A 25,573-nucleotide genomic window follows, 5' to 3' on the forward strand; every position below is an offset into this window, starting at 1 on the left:
ACGAGGGGGAGGGGAGGGGGGGAGGGGAGGGGACAAGGGGGGAGGGGAGGATGGGGAGGGGAGGGGAGGATGGGGAGGGGAGGGGAGGATGGGGAGGGGAGGGGAGGATGGGGGATGGGAGGAGGGGAAGGTGGGAGAAGGAAGAGGGGAAGGGCAGGATGGAGGAGCAGGGAGGAGGAGAGGAGGCAAGAGGAAGAGGACTGAGGGTAAGAGGAGGAGGAAAGGGGTCAAGAGGAGGAGGAGGAGAGGGAGCAAGACATGGAGGAAAGGGGCAAAGGCAGAAGGGAGGAGGTGGAAGTGGTGAGGAGGGGCATTGTATAATATTTTGTGGAGCCCCATGTTTAGGCTGTTGGCAGGTTACCTCAGGGACTGATAATCCCTTTCCCGTCTCTGTGACCACTTCGCCCCTCACTGTGAAGCTCTTGCCTCTTTCAGTGACCCGTCACAGGCTCCTCGCTCTACCCGTTGTCTGGGACGCGCGGAGAAGTGGTGGTGACGAAGAGACACGCACTGTAGACAGGCTGTTTATTTACACCATCCCCTCCTTCCCCTGGTCACTGGGTGTACAGGCTGGCAGCAAACACAATGTCCCTCTTGATCAGATTGGACGCTTGGTCCATCTTGGCGTGCAGCGTGGGGTCGCCGATGATGCGGGCCGCGTTGCGCACGTCACGGCACGTCTCGTTAAGCCGCTGGATGCAGCGCACGATGATCCCCTCCTGTACGTCGGTCAGCGTCGTGATCTCAGCAAAAGGCTTCGGGCAGACCGGGCAGAGCTGGTCAGAGACAGGGCCAGACAGAATCCCCCAGCCACCCGTATCCCCCCCATCGGCCCGGGGACAGAATCCCCCACCCCCACCCGTATCCCCCAATCGGCCCGGGGACAGGGGGGACACCACCCACCCGTATCCCCCCATCGGCCCGGGGACAGGGGACACCACCCACCCGTATCCCCCCATCGGCCCAGGGACAGGGGGACACCACCCACCCGTATCCCATCGGCCCAGGGACAGAATTTCCCAGCCACCCGTATCCCCCCATCGGCCCAGGGACAGGGGGGACACCACCCACCCGTATCCCCCCATCGGCCTGGGGACAGGGGGACACTACCCACCCGTATCCCCACATCGGCCTGGGGACAGGGGGACACCACCCACTCCTATCCTCCGCCATCGGCCCAGGGACAGGGGACACCACCCACCCGTATCCCCCCATCGGCCCGGGGACAGGGGACAGGGGACACCACCCACCCGTATGTCCCCATCGGCCCGGGGACAGAATCCCCCAGCCACCCGTATCCCACCCATCGGCCCAGGGACAGAATCCCCCAGCCACCCGTATCCCCCCCATCTGCCCCGGGACAGGGGGACACCACCCACTCCTATCCCCTGCCATCGGCCCAGGGACAGGGGACACCACCCACCCGTATGTCCCCATCGGCCCGGGGACAGAATCCCCCAGCCACCCGTATCCCACCCATCGGCCCAGGGACAGAATTCCCCAGCCACCCGTATCCCCCCATCGGCCCAGGGACAGGGATCACGGGGGGGGGGGGAGGAAAAGAGCCATAATGCCTCCCGGCTCCAGAAGGCTCAGGATGAGGAGAGGAGGCGAGGGGAGGGTAGATGGTGGCAGAGGGGTGCAGGGGCCGGAAGGGCTTACGGATATGGGGGATTACATAGGGGCTAGAGGGGGGACTTAGAGAGCGGAGAGGGGTTTCACAGAGACAGGAGTGATGCAGGGAGCAGAGGGGTCACAGAGACGGGGAGGAGCCAGGGGTCCAGAGGGGGTCACATAGAAAACCTACAGCACAATACAGGCCCTTCAGCCCACAATGCTGTGCCAAACATTTACTTACTTTAGAAACTACCAAGGGTTACCCATAGCCCTCTGTTCTCCAAGCTCCATGTACCTATCCAGGAGTCTCTTAAAAGTTCCTATCGTATCCGCCTCCACCACCGTTGCCAGCAGCCCGTTCCACGCACTAACCACTCTCTGCATAAAAAACTTACCCCTGACATCTCCTCTGTACCTACTTCCAAGCACCTTAAACTGTGCCCTCTCGTGCTGGGGAGTAGGTACACAGGAGATGTCAGGGGTAGGTTTTTTTTTTACTCAGAGAGTGGTGAGTGCATGGAACGGGCTGCCAGCAATGGTGGGGGAGGCGGATACAATAGGGTAAGAGACATTTAGATAGGTGCATGGAGCAAGTAAAATAGAGGGCTATGAGTAGGCCTAGTAATTTCTAAGGTAGGGACATGTTCCACACAACTCTGTGGGCCAAAGGGCCTGTATTGTGCTGTAGGTTTCCTATGTTTCTATTTCAGCCCCTGGGAAAAAGCCTCTGATCAATGCCTCTCATCATCTTAATCACCTCTATCAGGTCACCTCTCATCCTCCACCAGTCCAAGGAGAAAAGACCAAGTTCACTCAACCTCCTCTCATAAGGCATGCTCCCCAATCCAGCAACATCATTGTAAACCTCCTCTGCACCTTTTCTCTGGTTTCCACATCCTTCCTGTAGTGAGGCGACCAGAACTGAGCACAGTACTCCAAGTGTGGTCTGATCAGGGTCCTATGTAGCTGCAACATTACCTCTCGGCTCCTAAATTCAATCCCACTGTTGATAAAGGCCAATACACTGTATGCCTTCTTAACCACACAGTCAACCTGCACAGCAGCTTTCAGTGTCCTATGGACTCGGACCCCAAGATCCCTCTGATCCTCCACACTGCCAAGAGTCTTACTATTAATACTATATTCTGCCATCATATTTGACCTACCAAAATGAACCACTTCACACTTATCTGGGTTGAACTCCATCTGCCACTTCTCAGCCCAGTTTTGCATCCTATCAATGTCCTGTTGTAACCTCTGACAGCCCTGCCACACTATCCACAACACCTCCAACCTTTGTGTCATCAGCAAATTTACTAACCCATCCCTCCACCCCAGAACAGATCCCTGAGGTACACCACTGGTCACTGACCTCCATGCTGAATATGACCCGTCTACAACCACTCTTTGCCTTTTGTGAGCAAGCCAATTCTGCATCTACAAAGCAATATCCCCAAAGATCACATGCCTCCTTACTTTCTCAATAAGTCTCACATGGGGTACCTTATCAAATGCCTTGCTGAAATGCATATACACTACATCCACAGCTCTACCTTCATTAACACACATAAAAGTTGCTGGCAAACGCAGCAGGCCAGGCAGCATCTCTAGGAAGAGGTACAGTCGACGTTTCAGGTCGAGACCCTTTCTCAGGACTAACTGAAGGAAGAGTTAGTAAGCCATTTGAAAGTGGGAGGGGGAGGGGGAGATCCAAAATGATAGGAGAAGACAGGAGGGGGAGGGATGGAGCCAAGAGCTGGACAGTTGATTGGCAAAAGGGATACGAGAGGATCATGGGACAGGAGGCCCAGGGAGAAAGAAAGGGGGAGGAGGGAAACCCAGAGGATGGGCAAGGGGTATAGTCAGAGGGACAGAGGGAGAAAAAGGAGAGAGAGAGAAAGAATGTGTGTGCAAAAATAAATAACGGATGGGGTACGAGGGGGAGGTGGGGCATTAACGGAAGTTAGAGAAGTCAATATTCATGCCATCAGGCAACCCAGACGGAATATAAGGTGTTGTTCCTCCAACCTGAGTGTGGCTTCGTCTTTACAGTAGAGGAGGCCGTGGATAGACATGTCAGAATGGGAATGGGATGTGGAATTAAAATGTGTGGCACTGGGAGATCCTGCTTTCTCTGGCGGACAGAGCGTAGGTGTTCAGCAAAATGGTCTCCCAGTCTGCATTGGGTCTCGCCAATATATAGAAGGCCACATTGGGAGCACCGGATGCAGTATATCATCCCAGTCGACTCACAGGTGAAGTGTCGCCTCACCTGGAAGGACTGTCTGGGGCCCTGAATGGTGGTAAGGGAGGAAGTGTAAGGGCATGTGTAGCACTTGTTCCTCTTACACGGATAAGTGCCAGGAGGGAGATCAGTGGGGAGGGATGGGGGGGGACGAATGGACAAGGGAGTCGCGTAGGGAGCGATCCCCGCGGAAAGCGGGTGGGGGAGGGGGGAGGGAAAGATGTGCTTAGTGGTGGGATCCCGTTGGAGGTGGCGGAAGTTACGGAGAATTATATGTTGGACCTGGAGGATAGTGGGGTGGTAGGTGAGGACAAGGGGAACCCTATTCCTAGTGGGGTGGCAGGAGGATGGAGTGAGAGCAGATGTGCGTGAAACGGGGGAGATGCGTTTGAGAGCAGAGTTGATAGTGGAGGAAGGGAAGCCCCTTTCTTTAAAAAAGGAGGACATCTCCGTCGTCCTGGAATGAAAAGCCTCATCCTGAGAGCAGATGCGGCGGAGACTGAGGAATTGTGAGAAGGGGATGGCATTTTTGCAAGATACAAGGTGAGAAGGGGAATAGTCCAGATAGCTGTGAGAGTCAGTAGGTTTATAGTAGACATCAGTGGGTAAGCTGTCTCCAGAGATAGAAAGATCTAGAAAGGGGAGGGAGGTGTCAGACATGGACCAGGTAAACTTGAGGGCAGGGTGAAAGTTGGAGGCAAAGTTAATGAAGTCAACGAGCTCAGCATGCGTGCAGGAAGCAGCGCCAATGCAGTCATCAATGTAGCGAAGGAAAAGTGGGGGAGAGATACCAGAATAGGTTTGGAACATAGATTGTTCCACAAAGCCAACAAAAAGGCAGGCATAGCTGGGACCCATATGGGTGCCCATGGCTACACCTTTAGCTTGGAGGAAGTGGGAGGAGCCAAAGGAAAAATTACTAAGAGTAAGGACTTATTCTGCTAGACGGAGGAGAGTGGTGGTAGAGGGGAACTGGTGAGGTCTTCTTTTTCTCTCTCTCCTTTTTCTACCTCTGTCCCTCTGACTATACCCGTTGCCCATCCTCTAGGTTTTTTTCTCCCCTCCCTCTTTCTTTCTCCCTAGGCCTCCTGTCCCATGATCCTCTCATATCCCCTTTGCCAATCACCTGTCCAGCTCTTGGCTCCATCCCTCCCCCTCCTGTCTTCTCCTACCATTTTGGATCTCCCCCTCCCCCTTTCAAATCTCTTACTATCCCTTCTTTCAGTCAGTCCTGACGAAGGGTCGTGGCCCAAAACGTCGACTGTACCTCTTCCTCAAGATGCTGCCTGGCCTGCTGCGTTCACCAGCAACTTTGATGTGTGTTGCTTGAAATTCCAGCATCTGCAGAATTCCTTGTGTTTGCCCTTCATCAACATGTTCAGTCACATCCTCAAAAAATTTGTCACAGAGACGGGTTGTGCCTCGGGGCCATGGTGGGGGGGGGTCACAGAGACGGGTTGTGCCTCGGGGCCATGGTGGGGGGGGGGTCACAGAGACGGGGAGGTGCCTAGGGGCCAGAGAAGGGTCACAGAGACAGAGGGTCTTAAGGCCATTATATAGACAAGGTGGGTTTTACAAGGATAGGAAGGTGTGGGTGTGTGAGGGTGTCATGCCAAGAGTGGTTTGAACAAGTGTGTCGGATGGAGGGGGGGTTGTCGCTCAACCATCTCCCTAGTTCATCCTGTGCGGCAGAGCCGTGGAGACCCACGACAATACTCACCAGACCCCGTGCCCACTCAAACACCACCTCCACCAGGCCGAACTTGAACTGGTCAACAAAATCCTCCACTGACTCTCTGAGGCCACACTCACGCTGCAGCATGGCAATCCGCTCCGCCACGCCCCGGATCCGCTCCACGCCCTGCGTGGGCAGCAAATGGTCATTCCAGCCCACCGTCCCACTGCCTGATCGTCAGTCCCACCTGTTAACAGAACTACCTGAGCTGGACATGGCTGTGCTTAGTCGGGCAGAGAGCAGACGAGGGGACGACTTCTGTTCTTTCCTATCCGCACTTGCCTGGGTCCATCCCCACCATCTCTCTGCCGGGAACACCTTCCCTCACTGCACTGGGGTCCATCGGCCTCGGTCCCTTCTCCCCTCTTTCCCACCTCCACTGGAATTTGTCTTCCTCTTCGCACACAGCTCTGCCTGGTTCCGTTACTGCTCTGTCAGAGTCTGTCATCCTTTTGCCCCCCGTCCGCCACAGTCCGCCCTTTTCCCCCTCTACCGGTGTACGTACCATTCCTTCCCCTCTCTGCCAGTGTCCGACCCTCCCTTCCCCCACCTCTGCCAGTGCCCGACCCCTCCCTCTCCCCCTTTCTCCCACCTCTGCCGGGGTCCGATCCCTCCCTTCCCCCCTTTCCTCACCTCTGCCAGGGTCTGACCCCTCCCTTCCCCCCTTCTCCCACCTCTGCCGGGGTCCGACCCCTCCCTTCCCCCCTTCTCCCACCTCTGCCAGTGTCCAATCTCTCCCTTCCCCCACCTCTGCCAGTGTCCGACCCCTCCCTTCCCCCTTCCCCCACCTCTGCCAGTGTCCGACCCCTCCCTTCCCCCACCTCTTCCAGTGTCCAACTCCTCCCTTCCCCCACCTCTGCCAGTGTCCAACCCCTCCCTTCCCCCACCTCTGCCAGTGTCCGACCCCTCCTTTCCCCTCTTCCCCCACCTCTGCCGGTGTCCGACCCCTCCCTTCCCCCCTTTCTCCCACCGCTGCCGGGGTCCGATCCCTCCCTTCCCCCCTTTCTCCCACCACTGCCGGGGTCTGATCCCTCCCTTCCCCCCTTTCTCCCACCACTGCCGGGGTCCGACCCCTCCCTTCCCCCCTTTCTCCCACCACTGCCGGGGTCTGATACCTCCCTTCCCCCACCTCAGCCAGTGTCCGTCTCCTCCCTTCCCCCCTTTCTCCCACCTCTGCCAGGGTCCGACCCTCCCTTCCCCCCACCTCTGCCAGTGTCCGACCCCTCCCTTCCCCCGTTCCCCACCTCTGCCAGTGTCCGACCTCTCCCTTCCCCCTTTCCCCACCTCTGCCGGGGTCACCCCCTCTCACCCTTTGCAAGGTCTCGCTGAGTTCAGGTTCCACTTGTGTTTTCTGCTGGAAGACAAGGCAGGAGAGCAGTGAGACGATCTCCTCAGGCCGCAGCTCCGTCAGCACATTCTCCAGGACCATCTCCGTGACGATCAGCTCGTGGTTACTGATTTCACAGGCCACTCGGCCCTTCAACTGCACTGCACAACTACTGTCAATGTACCTGAGCCTCTTCAGCACCTGAGCAGGAGGGGTTGGGGCAGTGAGGACGGGGGAGGGAACCGGGGGGGGAGGGGGCAAGGGTGCAGGACACGAGGGTTAGAAGAGGAAGCTTTGTTTTCAACCCCACCCACTAACCTCACCCAAAAACGCCTCATTCCCCACCCTCAAACACACCTCTGGTGTCCTCCGACTCCACATAAGGGCTTCTCCTCCCCTCCAACACAGCTCACCACCCCCCAAAAATGTTCCACTGAATCACACACACACACGTACTTTCCCCGCACTTGTACTCCCACCACCCTGCCCTGCCCACCCCCGGCACTACACCCACCCTCCGCCCTGCCCACCCCCGGCACTACACCCATCCTCTGCCCTGCCCACCCCCGGCACTACAGCCACCCTCCGCCCTGCCCACCCCCGGCACTACACCCACCCTCCGCCCTGCCCACCCCCGGCACTACACCCACCCTCCGCCCTGCCCACCCCCGGCACTACACCCACCCTCCGCCCTGCCCACCCCCGGCACTACACCCACCCTCCGCCCTGCCCACCCCCGGCACTACACCCACCCTCCGCCCTGCCCACCCCCGGCACTACACCCACCCTCCGCCCTGCCCACCCCCGGCACTACACCCACCCTCCGCCCTGCCCACCCCCGGCACTACACCCACCCTCCGCCCTGCCCACCCCCGGCACTACACCCACCCTCCGCCCTGCCCACCCCCGGCACTACACCCACCCTCCGCCCTGCCCACCCCCCGCACTACACCCACCCTCCGCCCTGCCCACCCCCCGCACTACACCCACCCTCCGCCCTGCCCACCCCCCGCACTACACCCACCCTCCGCCCTGCCCACCCCCGGCACTACACCCACCCTCCGCCCTGCCCACCCCCGGCACTACACCCACCCTCCGCCCTGCCCACCCCCGGCACTACACCCACCCTCCGCCCTGCCCACCCCCGGCACTACACCCACCCTCCGCCCTGCCCACCCCCGGCACTACACCCACCCTCCGCCCTGCCCACCCCCGGCACTACACCCACCCTCCGCCCTGCCCACCCCCGGCACTACACCCACCCTCCGCCCTGCCCACCCCCGGCACTACACCCACCCTCCGCCCTGCCCACCCCCGGCACTACACCCACCCTCCGCCCTGCCCACCCCCGGCACTACACCCACCCTCCGCCCTGCCCACCCCCGGCACTACACCCACCCTCCGCCCTGCCCACCCCCGGCACTACACCCACCCTCCGCCCTGCCCACCCCCGGCACTACACCCACCCTCCGCCCTGCCCACCCCCGGCACTACACCCACCCTCCGCCCTGCCCACCCCCGGCACTACACCCACCCTCCGCCCTGCCCACCCCCGGCACTACACCCACCCTCCGCCCTGCCCACCCCCGGCACTACACCCACCCTCCGCCCTGCCCACCCCCGGCACTACACCCACCCTCCGCCCTGCCCACCCCCGGCACTACACCCACCCTCCGCCCTGCCCACCCCCGGCACTACACCCACCCTCCGCCCTGCCCACCCCCGGCACTACACCCACCCTCCGCCCTGCCCACCCCCGGCACTACACCCACCCTCCGCCCTGCCCACCCCCGGCACTACACCCACCCTCCACCCTGCCCACTGTCGGCACAACACCCACCCTCTGCCCTGCCCACCCCCGGCACTACACCCACCCTCCGCCCTGCCCACCCCTGGCACTACACCCACCCTCCGCCCTGCCCTCCCCCGGCACTACACCCACCCTCCACCCTGCCCACTGTCAGCACAACACCCACCCTCCGCCCTGCCCACCTCCGGCACTACACCCACCCTCCGCCCTGCCCACTGTCAGCACAACACCCACCCTCCGCCCTGCCCACCTCCGGCACTACACCCACCCTCCGCCCTGCCCTCCCCCGGCACTACACCCACCCTCCGCCCTGCCCTTCCCCGGCACTACACCCACCCTCCGCCCTGCCCACCCCCGGCACTACACCCACCCTCAGCCCTACCCACCCCCGGCACTACACCCACCCTCTGCTCCCCCAGTACTACACCCACCCTCTGCTCTGCCCATCCCCGGTACAACACTCACCCTCTGCCCTGCTCCCCCAGTACTACACCCACCCTCTGCTCTGCCCATCCCCGGCACTACACCCACCCTCCGCCCTGCCCACCCCCGGCACTACACCCACCCTCAGCCCTACCCACCCCCGGCACTACACCCACCCTCTGCTCCCCCAGTACTACACCCACCCTCTGCTCTGCCCATCCCCGGTACAACACTCACCCTCTGCCCTGCCCATCCCCCAGTACTACACCCACCCTCTGGTCTGCCCATCCCTGGCACTACACCCACCCTCCGCTCTGCCCAACCCTGGCACTACACCCACCTCCACGCGCTGCTGGTACTCAGGCAGTAAGACCAGGCTCTGGTCAGACAAGAGGAACCGCAGTCGCTCCAGCTCCTCCTTCATCACCATCCGCTGTTGCATCCGTACGTACTGCAGCAGAGGGAGGGGAGGGCCGGAAATGAAAAGGAGGGGAGCAGGGCCGGGGGACAGAGGGAGAGAGACAGACGAAGATGGGGAAACGGAAGGGGACATAGATAGAAACGGAGACAGAAAGAGCGGGAGAGAGATGGAGTGACAGAGAGAAGACAGGAAGGGGAGAGAGAAACAGAGACAGGGGGAGAGAAAGGCAGATGGGAGAGGCAGGGAGGCAGAAACGGGGACAGAGTGGCAAAAGGAGAGAGAGAAGAAAGAGTCAAAGAGATGGGAAAACAGTGGAAAATAGAGAGCCAGACAAACAGACAGGAAGGAGAAGAGAGAGAGAAACAGAGACAGGGACAGAACATGGGTGAGACATGGAGTCAGAAGGAGAGAGGGAGAGAAAGTCACTCGGGAGCTCTATCACCCCTCCCATTCTTCCCCTCCCTCCCCCATGGTCACCCCACCACACCCTGAGATCTCCTCTGCCCCCACCTTGCCCTGCCCCTGGGTTTCTACACCACTCCACACTCCCTGGGATTTGTTTTGTTTTTGGTCATGAGTTACTTTGACAGTAGGGTCATGGAGGGGTGGGATGCACAGCAAGGAGGGGTGGGAGTAGTTCTACTGATGAGGGATAAGTAGGAGGGGTCAGCTAGAGAAGCAAAGAGCATGGACAGGAGGGTGAGAGAGTGATCGGGGGTAGGATCGGAAAGAGCTGTAGAAAGTTGTAAACACAGCCAGCTCCATAACGGGGACTAGCCTCCGCAGATCCAGGACATCTTCAAATGGCGATGCCCCAGGAAGATGACATCCATCATTAAGGACCCCCATTACCCAGGACATGCCCCCTTCTCATCAGGGAGGAGGGACTGGCGCCTGAAGGCACACACTCAACGTTTCAAGAATAGCTTCTTCCCCTCTGCCATCAGATTTCTGATTGATCTATGCACAATCTCAATATTTTTCCTTTTCTTTTCCCCCCACACGACTTATTGTAACTGTGTGTTGATTCTCTCTGTGCCTTGCGGTACATCGGGTGGCAACCCTGCCATCCCTTCAGTACATGTTTTTTATGAGGCAGAGTTGCTATCTTGACGCTCAACCCTGTATGACTGGAAAGCGTGCAAGGGCCGCCTGGATTCGAACCCAAGACCACTCACCCCAAAGTCCAGTGCAGATGCCACTACCCCAGCGGCCAGCTATTGTAACGTAAAGTGATTTTTATACATTGCACAGTTCTGCAGCCACAAGATAACAAACTGCGCGAGGTATGTCAGTAACATAAATCTACCTCGGTGGTGAACTTGGGGCTGTGGACACAGGTGAAAGTGCTGAGGGAGCCCTCCAGCTGGCGCGCTCTGCTGTAGCCCTCCACCAGGTCCAGGTCCTTTAGCTGCAGGTCACTGACCGGGTCCAGACTGGCAATACCGCCTGGGCTGCCCTCGGCCAGGCGCAGCAGCTCCTGCGTTGCCGTGGTGACCGACGGTCCAGGCGGATCGTTCCTGTAAGAATACACAGCGTGTGTTAGACTTTGTCCCTCAGCTACATGAACCGCAAACCCTTCTGCTACCCGTGAGATCAGGGCATGGGGTCTCCAGCATCAGCTCCCCTCCTCCAGTCATCACAAACCCTTGTGACCTTCAACCACATACCAATAGCGAGGTAGTGCTCATCATCTGTTCAGAAAGGTGAGGGCGGAGAGGAAGAAGCTGTTCCTGAATCATTGAGTTTGGGTCTTCAAGGTCCAGCTGCAGAAAAGGAGGAAGTCATGGAGGGATTGGCTACGGTGTCTCTGTGGGTGGAAGTTAGGAACAGAAGGGGGTCAATAACTCTACTGGGTGTTTTTATAGACCACCCAATAGTAACAGGGACATCGAGGAGCAGATAGGGAGACAGATTCTAGAAAGGAGTCATAATAACAGGGTTGTTGTGGGAGATTTTAATTTCCCAAATATTGATTGGCATCTCCCTCAAGTGAGGGGTTTAGCTGGGGTGGAGTTTGTTAGGTGTGTTCAGGAAGATTTCTTGACACAATATGTAGATAAGCCTACAAGAGGAGAGGCTGTACTTGATTTGGTATTGGGAAATGAACCTGGTCAGGTGTCAGATATCTCAGTGGGAGAGCATTTTGGAGATAGTGATCACAATTCTATCTCCTTTACCATAGCATTGGAGAGGGATAGGAACAGACAAGTTAGAAAAATGTTTAATTGGAGTACGGGCAAATATGAGGTTACCAGGCAGGAACTTGGAAGCATAAATTGGGAACAGATGTTCTCAGGAAAACGTAAGGAAGAAATGTGGCAAATGTTCAGGGGATATTTGCGTGGAGTTCTGCGGCTGTTGTAAATCTAGTCAAGGAGAAAAGAAGAGCTTAGGAAAGGTTCAAAAAACTAGGTAATGATAGAGATCTAGAAGATTATAAGTCTAGCAGGAAGGAGCTTAAGAAAGAAATTAGGAGAGCCAGAAGGGGCCATGAGAAGGCATTGCTGGACAGGATTAAGGAAAACCCCAAGGCATTCTGCAAATATGTGAAGAACAAGAGGATAAGATGTGAGAGAATAGGACCAATCAAGTGATACAGTGGAAAAGTGTGTATGGAACCGGAAGAGATAGCAGAGGTACTATAATGAATACTTTGCTTCAATATTCACTACGAAAAAGGACCCTGGCAATTGTAGGGATGACTTACAGCAGACTGAAAAGCTTAAGCATACGACACATTAAGAGGATGTGCTGGAGCTTTTGGAAAGCATCAAGTTGGATAAGTCACAGGGACCGGACGAGATGTACCCAAGGCTACTGTGGGAGGCGAGGGAGGAGATTGCTGAGCCTCTGACGATGATCTTTGCATCATCAATGGGGACGGGAGAGGTTACGGAGGATTGAAGGGTTGTGGATGTTGTTCCATTATTTAAGAAAGAGAGCAGAGATAGCCCAGGAAATTATAGACCAGTGAGTTTTACTTCAGTGGTTGGTAAGTTGAAGAAGAAGATCCTGAGACGCAGGATTTATGAACATTTGGAGAGGCATAATATGATTAGGAATAGCCAACATGGCTTTGTGAAAGGCAGGTCGTGCCTTAAAAGCCTGATTGAATTTTTTTGAGGATATGACTAAACACATTGATGGCGGCAGAGCAGTAGATACAGTGTATATGGATTTCAGCAAGGCATTTGATAAGATACCCCATGCAAGATTTATTGAGAAAGTAAGGAAGCATGGGACCTGAGGGGACATTGCCTTGTGGGAGAGCTGGCTTGCCCACAGAAGGGAAAGATTGGTAGTAAACGGGTCATATTCTGCATGGAGGTCGGTGACCAGTGGAGTGCCTCAGGGATCTGTTCTGGGACCCCTACTCTTTGGGATTTTTATAACTGACTTGGATAAAGAAGTGGAGGGATAGATTAGTAAATTTGCTGATGACACAAAGGTTGGGGGTGTTGTGGATAGTCTGGAGGGCTGTCAGAGGTAACAGCGGGACATTGATAGGCTGCAAAACTGGGCTGAGAAGTGGCAGATGGAGTTCAACCCAGATAAGTGTGAGGTGGTTCATTTTGGTAGGTCAAATATGATGGCAGAATATAGTATTAATGGTAAGACTCTTGGCAGTGTGAAGGATCAGGGGGATTTTGTGGTCCGAGTCCATAGGACACCCAAAGCTGCAGGTTGACTCTGTGGTTAAAAAAGCATACAGTGCACTGGCCTTCGTGGGATTGAGTTTAGGAGCCAAGAGGTAATGTTACAGCTATATAGGATCCTGGTGAGACCCCACTTGGGAGCATTGTCCTCAGTTCTGGTCACCTGACTACAGGAAGGATGTGGAAACCATAGAAAGGGTGCGGAGGAGATTTACAAGGATGTTGCCTGGATTGGGGAGCATGCCTTATGAGAATAGGTTGAGTGAACTTGGCCTTTTCTCCTTGGAGTGATGGAGGATGAGAGGTGACCTGATAGAGGTGTACAAGATGATGAGAGGCATTGATCATGTGGATAGTCAGAGGCTTTTTCCCAGGGCTGAAACGGCTAGCACAAGAGGGCACAGTTTTAAGGTGCTGGGGAGTAGGTACAGAGGAGGCGTCAGGGGTAAGTTTTTTACGCAGAGAGTGGTGAGTGCGTGGAATGGGCTGCTGGTGACAGTGGTGGAGGCGGATACGATAGGGTCTTTTAAAAGACTCTTGGACAGGTACATGAAGCTTAGAAAAATCGAGGGCTGTGGGTAACCCTAGGTAATTTCTAAGGTAAGGACATGTTTGGCACAGCTTTGTGGGCCAAAGGGCCTGTATTGTGCAGTAGGTTTTCTATGTTCCTATGTTCCCCTTCAATACACGTCGCCCCAGATTCCCAATGATTCTCTGGATCCTTGCCTTCCTTATTGGGAGACCAGTCAGTGCAAATTTGAAATAACACTCCTCCTCGTTGACAATCTACACAGCCACACTTCAAGGTCTTTATCCTTGGATTCAGACTCAAAGATTCCTTTGCACATCAATGTTGTCAGAAAAGTGCAGCATAGAAACAGGCCTTTTAGCCTATTTTGTCCATGCTGAGCCATTTAATCTGCCTTCCTTGTACCTATCCAAATTTCTCTTGAACAAGGAAATTGAGCTTGCATGCACCACTTGCACTGGCAGCTCCTTGCACACTCTCATGGCCCTCAGAGTGAAGAATTTCCCCTCAAGTTCCCCTTAAATATTTCACCTTTCACCCTTAACCTATGACCTCTAGTTGTGATCCCAACCAACCTCAGCGGAAAAAGCCTGCTTGTATTTACCCCATCTATATCTCTCATAATTTTGTATATCTCTATCAAACCTCCCCTGAATCTTCTACGATCCAAGGAATAAAGTCCTAACCTGTTCCATCTTTCCTTATAACTCAGGTTCCACAGACCTGGCAACATCCTTGTAAATTTTCTCTGTACTCTTCAACCTTATTTACATCTTTCCTGTAGATGGGTGACCAAAATTGCAAGCAACACTCCAAGCAACACACACAAAATACTGGAGGTACGGATAAAGGGTCACAGCCAGAAACGCCGACTGTACTCTTTTCCATAGCTGCTGCCTGGTCTGCCGAGTTCCCCCAGCATTTTGTGTGTGTTGCTTGGATTCCCAGCAAGTGCAGATTTGCTTTTGTTTGTGATTTGACACACTACTCCAAATTAGGATGCTCTGATCTCTTATACAACTTCAACATACATCCCATCTCCTGTACTCAAGGCTTTGATTTATGAAGGCCGATGTGCTAAAAGCTTTCTTTACGACCCTATCTACATGTGACACCACTTTCAATGCATTATGGACCTCTATGCCCTGATCCCTCTGTTACACCGCACTCCTCAGTGCAAGACCTACGGTTGTGCAATTCACAGTTGTCTGCACTAAATTTGCCATTTTGAAGCCCAGTTTTCCAGCTGGTCCAGATGCAGCAGCAGGCCGTGGTAGTCTGGCCATTTACTGAAAACATTCCCTCTACATTTGCCTTCCCAAAGTGCAACTCCTCACACTTGACCTCTAATAAACTCCACCTACCACTTTGCCGCCCACATTTCCATTTGATCTATATTCCAACTGTATCTTTTGGTAATCTTCTCCACTGGACACAACCCCACCAATATTTATGTCATCTGCACTACATTGTCTTCCGGTAGAAATCAAAAGCCCCAGCACTGACCCTCGCAGAACGCCACTGGATCAGCAAATTTGCTGATGACACCAAGACAGGAGACAGCGAGGAAGGCTATCAAAGCTTGCAATGGGATCTGGACCAGCTGGAAAATTGGGCTAAAAAAAATGTCAGATGGAATTTAGTGCAGACAAGTGTGAGGTGTTGCACTTTGGGAGGACCAGCCAGGGTAGGGTGTACACAGTGAGCAGTAGTACACAGAGGAGTGTGGTAGAACGAGGGAATACAGATCCACAATTCCTGAATTCATAAAGAGGGCTTCTGGCATATCGGCCTTCATAAATCAATGTGTTTAGTAGAAGAGTTGAGATGTTATGTTGAAGTTGTACAAGACAACTGGAGTTGGTGAGACTTAATTTGGAGAATTGTGTACAGTTTTGGTCACCTACCTAGGGGAAAGATGTAAATAAGATTGAAAGACTGCAGATAAAGTTCACAAGGATGTTGTAGGACCTAAGTTATAGGGGAAGATTGAAGAAGTTCAGACTTTATTTCTTGGAGCGTAGAATAAGGGGAGATTTGAAAGGTATACAAAGTTCTGAGGGGTGGAGATGGGGTAAATGCAAGCAGGCTTTTTCCACTGAAGTTGGGTGAGACTACAACTAGAGGTCTTGGGTTAAGGGTGAAAAGTGAAAAGTTAAAGTGGACCTGAGTTGGAACTTTTTCACTAAGAGGGTGGTGAGAGTGTGGGACAAGCAGCCAGCACAAGTGGTGGGTGTGGGTTTGATTAAAACATTTCAGAGAAATTTGGATAGGTGCATGGATTGCCAGGGTTTGGAGGGCCATGGTCAGGGTGAAGGTCGATAGGACTAGGCAGAATAAGAGTTTGGCATGGACTTGATGGGCCAAAGGGCCTGTTTCTGTGCTGTGGTACTCTATGAATATGACTGTAACACTGGTCACCGACTTGCATTCAGAATAACACCCCTCTACCATCAGGCTCTGTGTTGTATGCCTAAGCCAATTCTGAATCCATTCTGCACAGTCTCGATGTGCCTTAACCATAAAGGATCGTGTCAAAACTCCATAAAGACCACATCCCTGCCGTGATCAATCACCTTCGTCTCCGTCTCAAAAAAATAACTATAAAAGTTTCGAAGACACTGGTTGGTGGAGTTGTGGGTAGTGTAGAAAGGTTACAATGGGCCATTGACAGGATACAGAGCTGGATTGAGAAGTTCCATGTGGAACAGTGTGATTGCCCACACTCTCTGGAACAGTGAGACAGTCCACACTATCTGGAACAGTGAGACAGTCCACACTATCTGGAACAGTGAGACAGTCCACACTATCTGGAACAGTGTGATAGTCCACACTATCTGGAACAGTGAGACAGTCCACACTATCTGGAACAGTGTGATCGTCCACACTATCTGGAACAGTGAGATAGTCCACACTATCTGGAACAGTGAGATAGTCCACACCATCTGGAACAGTGAGATAGTCCACACTATCTGGAACAGTGTGATCGTCCACACTATCTGGAACAGTGTGATCGTCCACACTATCTGGAACAGTGAGACAGTCCACACTATCTGGAACAGTGTGACAGTCCACACTATCTGGAACAGTGAGATAGTCCACACTATCCGGAACAGTGAGATAGTCCACACTATCTGGAACAGTGTGATCGTCACACTATCTGGAACAGTGTGATCGTCACACTATCTGGAACAGTGTGATAGACCACACTATCTGGAACAGTGTGATAGACCACACTATCTGGAACGGTGTGATAGACCACACTATCTGGAACGGTGTGATAGACCACACTATCTGGAACAGTGAGACAGTCCACGCTACCTGGAACAGTGTGACAGTCCACGCTACCTGTAACAGTGAGACAGTCCACAGTATCTCGAACAGTGTGACAGTCCACAGTATCTCGAACAGTGTGACAGTCCACACTATCTGGAACAGTGTGATAGTCCACACTATCTGGAACAGTGTGATAGTCCACACTGTCTGGAACAGTGAGACAGTCCACACTGTCTGGAACAGTGAGACAGTCCACACTATCTGGAACAGTGAGACAGTCCACACTATCTGGAACAGTGAGACAGTCCACACTATCTGGAACAGTGAGACAGTCCACACTATCTGGAACAGTGTGACAGTCCACACTATCTGGAACAGTGAGATAGTCCACACTATCTGGAACAGTGTGATCGTCCACACTATCTGGAACAGTGAGACAGTCCACACTATCTGGAACAGTGAGACAGTCCACACTTTCTGGAACAGTGTGATCGTCACACTATCTGGAACAGTGAGATAGTCTACACTATCTGGAACAGTGAGATAGTCTACGCTATCTGGAACAGTGTGATCGTCACACTATCTGGAACAGTGAGACAGCCCACACTATCTGGAAAAGTGAGACAGTCCACACTACCTGGAACAGTAAGACAGTCCACGCTACCTGGAACAGTGTGACAGTCCACGCTACCTGGAACAGTGTGACAGTCCACGCTACCTGGAACAGTGAGACAGTCCACAGTATCTCGAACAGTGTGACAGTCCACACTATCTGGAACAGTGAGATAGTCTACACTGTCTGGAACAGTGTGACTATTCTGAAGGCCGAACCTGAAGGCAAAATGCAGGGTTGTTAGCACTGTGGGGGAACAAAGGAATCTTGTGGTCAATCCTCAAAGATGCCATGCAAGGTTGATAGAGTGGTTACAAAGGCATGCGGGTGTGTTTCATTACTTGGGAAACTGTGTTCAAAAGCCATGAGGTGATGTTTCCACTCTACAGGACCCTAATTAGACCACACTTGGAATACAGTCGCCAGTTCTGTTCACCTTATTACAGGAAGGATGTGGAAGCTTTAGAGAGGGTGCAGAGGGGATTTGCCAGGATGCTGACTAGATTAGTGAGCATGTTAGGATAGGCTGAGAGAGCTAGGGGTATTCTCTCCACAGCAAAGTCAGATGAGACGTGACTTGATGGAGGTGTACAAGATGATGAGAGGCATAGATCGAGTAGACAGTCAGAAACCTTTCACCAGAGTGGAAATGGCTTTAACAAGGAGCATAATTTTAAGATAATTGGGTCGACAGTAGTTTCTTATCACACAGGGGAGATTACAGACCACGACAACAACACAGTATTGGATTAGGGTGCAGAATTGTTATAGTAGTTTAACTTTTCTAGGTTTGCTTATAATTTGATATAATTCCCTACACCTGTGTACCTGTTCAGTAAATTGTTTAGTAATTGTAGTTACAGCTAATTATGTATTTGCCTAGAAGCTTAGTTCCTTTGTGTTCCTTAACAGTTAATGAAATGTCCATAACAACCATGTGCGAGGCATCCTCAACTTCTGAAACACCACCAGATCAACATCACCAGATCCAACAACTGACACCCACTGGGGGGTAAGGGAGGGACAGAGGGGGTGTCACAAACCCTGACCCTCACTGGAAGGGGGGAAGGGAGGGACAGAGGGGGTTTCACAGACCCTGACACCAACCAGAAGGGGGTAATTGACGGACAGAAGGGGTTTCACACACCCTGACACTCACTGGAAGGGGGTAATTGAGAGACAGAGGGGGTGTCACAGACCCTGACACCCACTGGGGGGTAAGGGAGGGACAGAGGGGGTTTCACAGACCCTGACACCCACTGGAAGGGGGTAAGGGTGGAACTGAGGGGGATTTCACAGACCCTGACACTCACTGGAAGGGGGGAAGGGAGGGACAGAGGGGGTTTCACAGACCCTGACACTCACTGGGGGTAAGGGAGGGACAGAGGGGGTTTCACAGACCCTGACACTCACTGGGGGTAAGGGAGGGACCGAGGGTATTACACAGACCCTGACACTCACCGGAAGGGGGTAAGGGAGGGACCGAGGAGGTTACACAGACCCTGACACTCACTGGAAGGGGGTAATTGAGGGACAGAGGGGGTTTCACAGACCCTGACACTCACTGGGGAGTAAGGGAGGGACAGAGGGTGTTACACAGACCCTGACACTCACTGGAAGGGGTAAGGGAGGGACAGAGGGGGTGTCACAGACGCTACACATACTGGAAGGAGGTAAGGCAGGAACAGAGGCTTTTCTCGGAACAGACACTCACCGGAAGCGGGGTACCTGTCTCTTTTTGAAGTCGTCGATGATTTTGTCCGCATTGATCCGCAGTGTCTTTGCTGTGATGCTGCTGATATCTGTGGGTGACAGCTTCACCACCGTGTGGCCACAGGGTCCTGATGCAGGGATGGTCAGAGGTGAGGATCCGTCAGCTCACCTTCTCATGCTGTCCGTTCCCCCCCCCCCCACCCCCACCACAGAGGGGCTTAGGACTGCAACTCCATCCCACTTCCTGGTCCTCTCTGTCCTCGGTCGCAATCTCTCGGAGAATCTATCTTGGGGCCAACATATCGATGCAGTTGCAAAGAAGGCACCGTAGCTGCTATATCTCATTGGTATGTCACCCAGGCACTTGCAAATTCCTACAGTCGTACCGTGGAGAGTGCTGCGACTGGCTGCATCGATGTCTGGTATGAGGGAGAGGATTGAGGGGTACTGAACGGGGACGGGACAGAGGTGGGGTGCAGACAGGGCTGGGAGGTACTGTGGAGAGCAGCTGGGTGGGGAGGGGGACAGGGCTGGGTTATGTGGCGGGGAGGAAAGGGTGCGCGGGAAGGTTTAGACTCACCCTCGGGCAGGAAGAGCTTGTTGGCGAGCAGCTGATCAGGGGTGGGAGCTGCCGAGGAATCCACACCCCCTCCCCTCTCCTCCTGGCCTCCTCGCGAATCGCACAGCACCAGGGTGGTGAACGACCGGTTGCCCGAGTCGCCGGAAACCTAAGGGAAAAACGCTACAGTGACTGCGGGACAACCCCTCTTGCCTTCCCTCCCTCATCGACGGCTCTGCCACCTCCCTCGCCTCAGCACACTCACCCACCCAGAGCCAGACGACAGAGTCACAGCCAGTTGACTACCCACACCTCATCCCCCCATCCCTGGATCTCACCGCAGGATGCCCAGCAGCCTGAACCTCCAGAGAGAGTACAAAGAAAATTTACAAGGATGTTGCCGGGACCTGAGTTATAGATTAGGAATTTATACCCTGAAGAGTCCGAAAATAGGGGGGGATATGACAGAGGGGTATCGACAGGGTAAACGCAAGAAGGCTTTTTCCACTGAGGTTGCGTGAGACTACACCTAGATGTCACGGGTTAAGGGTGAAAGGTGAAATGTTTAAAGGGAACACGAGGGGGTACATCTTCACGCAGAGGGTGGTGAGAGTGGAGAACAAGATGCCAGCAGAAGTGGTGGATGCAGATTTGACACTTAAGAGAAGTCTGGATAGGTACATGGATGGGAGGGTTTGGAGGGTTACGGTCCAGGTGCGGATGATTGGACCAGGCAAAATAACAGTTGAACATGGACTAGATGGGCCGAAGGGCCTGTTTTTGTGCTGAGGCACTCTATGGCCTGTGCATGAGGCAACCATCAGTAGGTCTGCAGTCAAAGAGACGGGATGAGGTAGGTGGGCAGATGCCCTCACATTAGCGATCTAACGAGTTACATCGATGCGGTCTCTCAGCCCCAGAGACCCCAGTTCAACGCCGACATCAGGTGCTGTCTGCGCGGAGTTTACACGTTCACCCTGTGACTGCATGGGCTTCCCCCAGGTGCTCCGGTTTCCGCCCACGTTCCAGAAACGTGGTTGTTTTAACCTCCACCATACACCGGCCCAAGTATGGAGGGAAAAGGTAAGAGAGTGCAGGACGTGATTTGGGAATGTGGAAGTGGTATGCCGAACAGTGGAAAGGGGCCAAAGGACAGTTGGCTTAGCCCAGTAAAAGCCTGCCTCTGCGTTACTCGCAGAGAGTGCTGACGTGGCCTTTAGTGTCGACTGTTTATTCCCCTCCATAGACGCTGCCTGACCTGCTCAGCTTCCCCAGCACCTTGTGTGCGCTACTCGGGGTTTCCAGTATCTGCAGAATCTCTTGGGCTTGCAGTTTCTCACTTCTGTGCTCTGTCTAACACTATTCCAATAGATTTGTAGTTACTAATATTGCTGGCATTGGAGAAGGTCCGGGAGGACGTTTACGAGAATGTTTCTAGGAATGAAAGGGCTAACGTATGAGATAGCATTTGATACCTTGCTGGACTTCAGAAGAATGGAGGGATCTCACTGAAACCTATCAAGTATTGAAAGGCTGAGAAAGAGTGGATGTGGAGAGGATGTTTCCCATGCTGGGGAAGTCTAAGACCAGACCAGCCTCAGAGTAGAGGGACATCCCTTTAGAACAGAGGCGAGGAGGAACTTTTTTTAGCCAGATGGTAGGGAATCTATGAAACTCATTGCTACAGATGACTGCGGAGACCCAGCCATTGAGTGTATTTAAAGTGCAGTTTGATAGGTTCTTGATCAGTCAGGGCATCAAAGGTTATGGGGTGAAGGCCATTGGGTTGAGAGGGATAAATCAGCCATGATGGTACGGTGGAGCAGACTTGATGGGCTGAATAGCCTAATTCTGCTCCTGTGTCTTATGGTGTGGGTTTTTTTTTTAAGTGACTGAGTTTAGTTAAACAGTGTCCCAGAACGGACCTCAGGTTACCCATGGAGTGCGTGAACGTGTCACAAGCTGGAGGCCTAGTTTACAGTGGAAGAAGTTTCCGTGATTGTGGGTGGGAGGGAGGGACGGGGCTTGTTTTGCTGTTGTGGGGTGTGTTGCACTGTCGAGCATTGTGGACATGCTATGTCGTTACCAGAACGTGCATCAACACTTGCAGGCTGGCCCCAGCGCATCCTCAGGTCCGTTCACAAACAGGAGAAAATCTGCAGATGCTGGAAGTCCGAGCAACACCCACACAAAATGCCAGAGGAACTCAGCAGGCCAGGCAGCTTCTAGGGACAAAATGTCGAAGTCCTGCCAAAGGATTTCGGTCTGAAACGCTGACTGGCCGGCTGAGTTCCTCCAGCATTTTGTGTGCTGCTTAGGGTCTGTGGGTTGTTCATGCAACACAGCATTTCCCTGCCTGTTTCAATGTGCGTATGGTAACGAAATGGATCTGGAGAGTAGATGACGCCTGTTAGAAGCTTCTCAGTGAACAGAAAGCCACGTACAAACACACCGTGGGGGGGCCGCGGTAGGGTGCTGGTTAGTGTGATGCCATTGCATCTCAGGACATCAGAGTTTGGAGTTCAATTCCGGCATCATCCGTGAGCAAGTCTGTCCGTTCCTCCCCAGGGGCAGGCTGGGTTCTGCCAGGTGCTCCTCCTTCCACAGTTCAGAGACGTACCCGTTTGTAGGCCAATTGGTAATAGAAAAGCTCAGAAACAGGCCCTTCAGCCCATCTAATTGTAAATTGTCCTGCGATTAGGCTAAGGTTAAATCGATGGGCTGATGGGTGGCACGGCTCGAAGGGTTGGAAGGGCCTGCTCTGCACTGCGGACTGAAAAAAACAGACACATACACAAACGTAGACAGACGGATATCCCATCCCCTCACTCCTACCTGCAGGATCACTCCCAGCGCATTCCTGTGCTGCTGAGTTTTAACCACCACCACTCGCCCTGCAGACAAAGCCTTCACCCCACTCGTCGATTCCATCACTTTCTTCTGTAAAGCAATGGGGCGCAGACGCGGGTCAGAGCTTACCTCATCACAGAACACCACCCCATCAGAACCACAGCTCCAGTAACTCGCTCATTCCCGACACTGCGCGGAGCACGCACGCTCGACCAGTGAACGTGTGGGCTTCACCCGAGCACTCCGGCGTCCGCGTCCGCCTACGTGCCCTGGTTGCGAGGTGAAACGGCCGATGCAAGGTACCGCGAGCATGTAGGCGAGTACGAGAAACCAGGGGACGGCGGGGGAATTTCTGCTACCTCTGCAGGGCAACGCGGTAGTGCAGTGGTTAGCGCAACGCTCTACAGCGTCAGTGGTCTAAGGTCAATTCCCGCCAATGTCAGTAACAACCGTGTACGTTCTCCCCCCGATCACGCGAGTTTCCTCTGGGTGCTCTGGTTTCCTCCCACAATCCGAAGTTGTGGGCGATGTATGTTGCCACTGGAAGTGTGGCGACACTGGGCACCATTGCCAAGACCCTTCATCCACGACTGTCTGACATCACACTGGGTCTGGAATTCCCTGTCTCATGTTACCTGACGGAGCCGCGCTGCATCGTGCTGAGGTGTAGTGTACCTGCAGAGAGGCCCGCGTGTACAGGAGCTCCCGTACGGTGATGTAGTAGTGCTCAAGGTCACTCAGCTGCCCAACACACTCCACATCCAAGTTGGCCAGCTTCTTGGTCAGGTCTTGGATCTGCTGCTCGTATATCTGCAAGGTAAACGGTTCCTGTTTGTGACCGCCTGCAACCTCTCTTCACAGCTCAAACCCTGGAGTCCCACCCGGGTTAATACCCTCACGGGCCACTCAACGAGGGTGGCACGGATAACACGACGCCTCACAGCACCAGTGACCCGGATTCATTTCCTGCCACTGTCCGTAAGGGGTTAGTACATTCTCCCTGACCATATGGGGTTTCCTCTGGGTGCTCCAGTTTCCCCTCACAGGCCAAAGACATGCGGGTTAGGGTTAGTGAGCTGTGGCATGCTGTGTTGGCACAAGAAGCACTGTGACACTCACAGACTGTCCCCGGCACAAACCTGGGATTGTGATGGCTCATTAACACATAGAAATAAAGTTTATCGTTCTCGCTGAGTGTTTACTGCATCCTTTCCAAATTAATACCATCCTTCCAGTAGTGAGGTCTCAGTTCAACATGCCTGCCCGCTACTGTGCTCTGTCTGCTGAAGGCCAACGCCTTCCTCCCCACCCTGTCTACCCGTGTTCCCCTCAGGGAACTGTCCTTGTATCAGTATGTCTCTTTGTTCTACGGCACCCTACCATTCACTGAGCATGTCCTGCCCTGGTTTAATTTCCCAAAATCCACCTCACATTTGCCCAAGTTGAACCCCCATTTGAATTTCTCCGTTCACCCTGGGCTGGGGGAGCTGACCCCTCCCAGCACTGCTTGCTCTGGCGTCTGCTCGGTGGAAGGCAAGCTGAACTGCATTCATCTGTTGCCGCACGAGCACGTGATGCATTGTTCTTGCAGAAACCTGGCTCCAGGACAATGAACCGTGCACCATCAACAGGCCGTGACACGAAGGGACTCGCACTATACTGTTATTCTTGTGACTGTATGTTTTCTGCTACCATAATTATATGGGTTATGTGTGCTGTGTGTGTCTATGTTTTCTGCTCTGTAATTTTATGGGTTATACGTGCTGTGTGTTGTGTGTGACTGTATGTTTTCGACCATCGTAATAATATGGGTTATATGTGCTATGTGCTGTGTGCGGTGTGCAACTGTATAGAAACGTAGAAAACCTACAGCACAGTACAGACCCTTCGGCCCACAAAGCTGTACCGAACATGCATGTCCCTACCTTAGAACTACATAGGCTTTACTCATAGCCCTCTATTTGTCTAAGCTCCATGTAGCCATCCAGAAGTCTCTTAAAAGACCCTATCGCTTCTGCCTCCACCACCATCAGCCCATTCCATGCACTCACCACTCTCTGCATAAAAAACAGACATCTCCTCTGTACCTACTTCCAAGCACCTTAAAACTGTGCCCTCTCGTGCTAGCCATTTCAGCCCTGGGAAAAAGCCTCTGACTATCCACACAATCAATGCCTCTCATCATCTTGTACACCTCTATCAGGTCACCTCTCATCCTCCGTCGCTCCAAGGAGAAAAGACCAAGTTCACTCAACCTATTCTCATAAGGCATGCTCCCCAATCCAGGCAACATCCTTGTAAATCTCCTCTGCACCCTTTCTATGGTTTCCACATCCTTCCTGTAGTGAGGCGACCAGAATTGAGCGTAGTATGATTACAGGACTCTGATCCTCCACACTGCCAAGAGTCTTACCATTAATACTATATTCTGCCATCTTATTTGACCTACCAAAATGAACCATCTCACACTTATCCAGGTTGAACTCCATCTGCCATTTCTCAGCCCAGTTTTGCATCCTATCAATGTCCCGCTGTAACCTCTGACAGCCCTCCACACTATCCACAACACCCCCAAGCTTTGTGTCTTCACAAAGTATTCATTAAGTACCTCCACTATTTCCTCCAGTTCCACTGTCACACTTGGTTGGTCCTATTCTCCCACGCCTCACATATGTTTTTGCTACCATAATTATATGGATCATGTGTGCCGTGTGCTCTGTGTGACTATGTTTTCTGCTCTGTAATTACATGGGTTGTGTGTGCTGTGTGACTGTGTTTTCTGCTCTGTAATTACAT

General features: G+C 53.5%; 1 protein-coding gene across 2 annotated transcripts in view; it reads right to left on the reverse strand.

The window, feature by feature from the left end:
* Positions 1 to 511: 511 nt before the first annotated feature.
* Positions 512 to 25,573, reverse strand: part of skic2 (SKI2 subunit of superkiller complex) — a 105,593-nt gene continuing 80,531 nt past the window's right edge. For both annotated transcript variants that reach the window (XM_072259404.1, XM_072259403.1), the window contains 9 exons: positions 23,453 to 23,587; positions 22,763 to 22,867; positions 19,949 to 20,096; positions 19,370 to 19,496; positions 10,888 to 11,098; positions 9,498 to 9,608; positions 6,907 to 7,125; positions 5,583 to 5,723; positions 512 to 755 (listed from right to left, as the gene is read on the reverse strand). In XM_072259404.1, the coding sequence (XP_072115505.1) occupies positions 555 to 755; positions 5,583 to 5,723; positions 6,907 to 7,125; positions 9,498 to 9,608; positions 10,888 to 11,098; positions 19,370 to 19,496; positions 19,949 to 20,096; positions 22,763 to 22,867; positions 23,453 to 23,587 (1,398 nt within the window). In that variant the 3' untranslated portion in view covers positions 512 to 554. The remainder of the gene's footprint in view (positions 756 to 5,582; positions 5,724 to 6,906; positions 7,126 to 9,497; positions 9,609 to 10,887; positions 11,099 to 19,369; positions 19,497 to 19,948; positions 20,097 to 22,762; positions 22,868 to 23,452; positions 23,588 to 25,573) is intronic.

Source organism: Mobula birostris, chromosome 5 (genome assembly GCF_030028105.1).
Source record: "Mobula birostris isolate sMobBir1 chromosome 5, sMobBir1.hap1, whole genome shotgun sequence".
NCBI lineage: Eukaryota > Metazoa > Chordata > Chondrichthyes > Myliobatiformes > Myliobatidae > Mobula > Mobula birostris.